The sequence below is a fragment of the Pteropus vampyrus genome, unplaced genomic scaffold (assembly GCF_000151845.1).
Source record: "Pteropus vampyrus isolate Shadow unplaced genomic scaffold, Pvam_2.0 Scaffold173, whole genome shotgun sequence".
NCBI lineage: Eukaryota > Metazoa > Chordata > Mammalia > Chiroptera > Pteropodidae > Pteropus > Pteropus vampyrus.
Genome location: NW_011888954.1, coordinates 1,364,992 through 1,367,397, shown reverse-complemented (window position 1 = coordinate 1,367,397; position 2,406 = coordinate 1,364,992). Strand labels below are relative to the sequence as shown.

Genomic DNA, 2,406 nt, shown 5'->3' with positions numbered 1-2,406 from the left:
TGGGAGGCAGCTTCCTGCCAGCTGCCTCAATTGTTTGTTGAGTGCTTAGATGGAACTAAATGCTGCGTGAGTGCCATGGAGGAGCAAAAGTGAATAAGACACAAGCCCCGCTCTCCATGCTCCCATTTTGGAGCTTGCATTATTGTGAATCATCAGGAACAGGCTGCACTTATAAGGTTGGAGTAATGTTACTCATTGTGAGTTATAATAAACAAAATCCAACAAGGAAATCTAACCATCCTCCAGTGGGTATTTTAGTCATTGCATAGATCTTTTCTTTTATGCCTCCCATGGGTTGTTTTGTCTCTGATTAAATGATACCGAAGTTCTTAACCAAATGATCTGCGTTCCCCTGCTCTCCTCTTGAACCTCAGAGCCCTCATTAATTTCAGTCCTTGAATGGGTAGGCCTTGTTGCCGCTTTCTCGAGTTGCCCGAAGCGTCCGCTCAGAGCCATCTCCGGAAACAAGTCTGGTTTTTCCTCTTCTCCCCGACAGAGCGAGCTACTACCGAAAGGGAGGCTGTGCAATGCTGCCAGTGAAATGGATGCCGCCAGAGGCCTTCATGGAGGGAATATTTACTTCTAAAACAGACACATGGTGAGTCTTTCTGCTGCTCCCACTCTGGTCTCACTGTGGTGCTCATGGACCAGATGATCCCGCACTCCTAGCAGCGAGACCTTGCATTAGCGGGAGGGTCAGAGGGGAAGCATCAATATCCCTGTACAGCCGGGGCTCCCAAACTCTGGCAGAGGAAGGAATCGTCAGAAAGGCTTGTAAAGCACAGATCCCTGGACCCCGCCCTGAGAGTTTATGATCCAGGAGGTCTGGGGTCAGGCCGAGAATCTGCATTTCTCACAAGTTCCCAGGTGATGCTGGTGCAGCTGGCTGGGGGACACACACCGAGAGCCACATGTAGTTGTTTTGTTTGTTTGTTTGTTCGTTCATTTGTTTTACATAATGAAGTTGGGTTTATTCCAGGAATGCAACATTGAGTTAAGATGAGAAAATTGAGCAATGAAATTCTCCACATTAACAGAATAAAGAAGAAAAGGAAATAATTCATCAGCACAAACGTGCTGGTGGTGGCTGTGGCGAGGCCCTTTCTCCAGCTAAAAATAGTTTGGGAGACATCATCTGTGTATTAGCGCTCCAGAATTTAATCATCCTGCATAAGTGGAACTTTGTACTCCTTGACCAACATCTCCCCACCTCCCCCTCCCCCCAGCCCCTGGCAACCACCATTCTGCTTCTCTGTGTCTATGATTCCACGTATAAGTGAGATCATGCAGGATCTCCGTCTCTGTGTCTGGCTGATTTCACTTAGCATAATATCCTCCAGGTCTCTCCATGTTATTAAAAATGGCAGGATTGCCTTCTTTTTTTAAGGCTGAATAATATCCATTGCGTATGTATATATGTGTATATTGTATATGTGTATACACATATATATGGATGAATAGATTAAAAAGGTGGTATGTGTGGTTATATGTACACATGTATTAATATGTATTAATATAGGTATTAATAGGTAGGTATTAGTATGTATGTGTTTATATACTAATCTAAGCAGCCGGTTATTAATTAATAAATAGACTAATTAATCTAAAGGATATACATACCACTTTTTCTTTATCCATTCATCCACCGCTGGACACTCAGGTTGTTTCCAGACCTTGCCTATTGTGAAGAATGCTGCAGTGAACATGGGGGTGCTGCTATCCTTTTGAAATACTGATTCATTTTCTTTGGATATGTACCCTGAAGTGGGATTTCTGGGTCATCAGGTAGTCTGTTTTTAACTTTGGCTTATCTTAACCCAGGGGATCTCAAAAGTGTAGTCCAAGGATCAGCAGCATGAGCATCACCTGGGAACTTGTTAGAAACACCTTCTCTGCACCCACCTCAGGCTAATGAATTACCAACTCTAGTGGGTGGGCTCAAAACTCCGTGCTTTAACGAGCCCTCCAGGTGATTCCGATCCACACCAACATCACAGGCCACTGACCTACCCTATCCAGATACAGAGTAATTCAGGTGATTAAGTCATTACTCTGACCACATGCATATCCTGTGACACAGCGAATCTACTTCTAAGTGTCTACTTTAGAGAGAGGATGACACAAATAGATAAGAATGTTCATTTGCAACGTTGTTTACAATAGAGAAAAAGTTCAAACAACCTAACTATCTCTCAAGTGCCTTACTTATATCATAGGAAACTACTCGGCAGTATAAAAAAACACACTAAACCAACATGTACTAACATGGATAAATCTCAAAAACAACATTTATTGGGGGAAAAAAAGCAAGTTCCAGAAAGGAGCAGGATATCACACATGTATAATTTTATAGTATAAAAATTAAGTCTATAAAATAGATTCTTTATTATTTCTGCTTTCACATAT

General features: G+C 42.4%; 1 protein-coding gene across 1 annotated transcript in view; it reads left to right on the top strand.

Annotated features, from left to right (window-relative positions):
- Positions 1–2,406, top strand: part of ALK (ALK receptor tyrosine kinase) — a 653,478-nt gene that overhangs the window by 644,526 nt on the left and 6,546 nt on the right. The window contains exon 27 of the mRNA XM_011370765.2: positions 497–598. Within this exon, the coding sequence (XP_011369067.1) occupies positions 497–598 (102 nt within the window). The remainder of the gene's footprint in view (positions 1–496; positions 599–2,406) is intronic.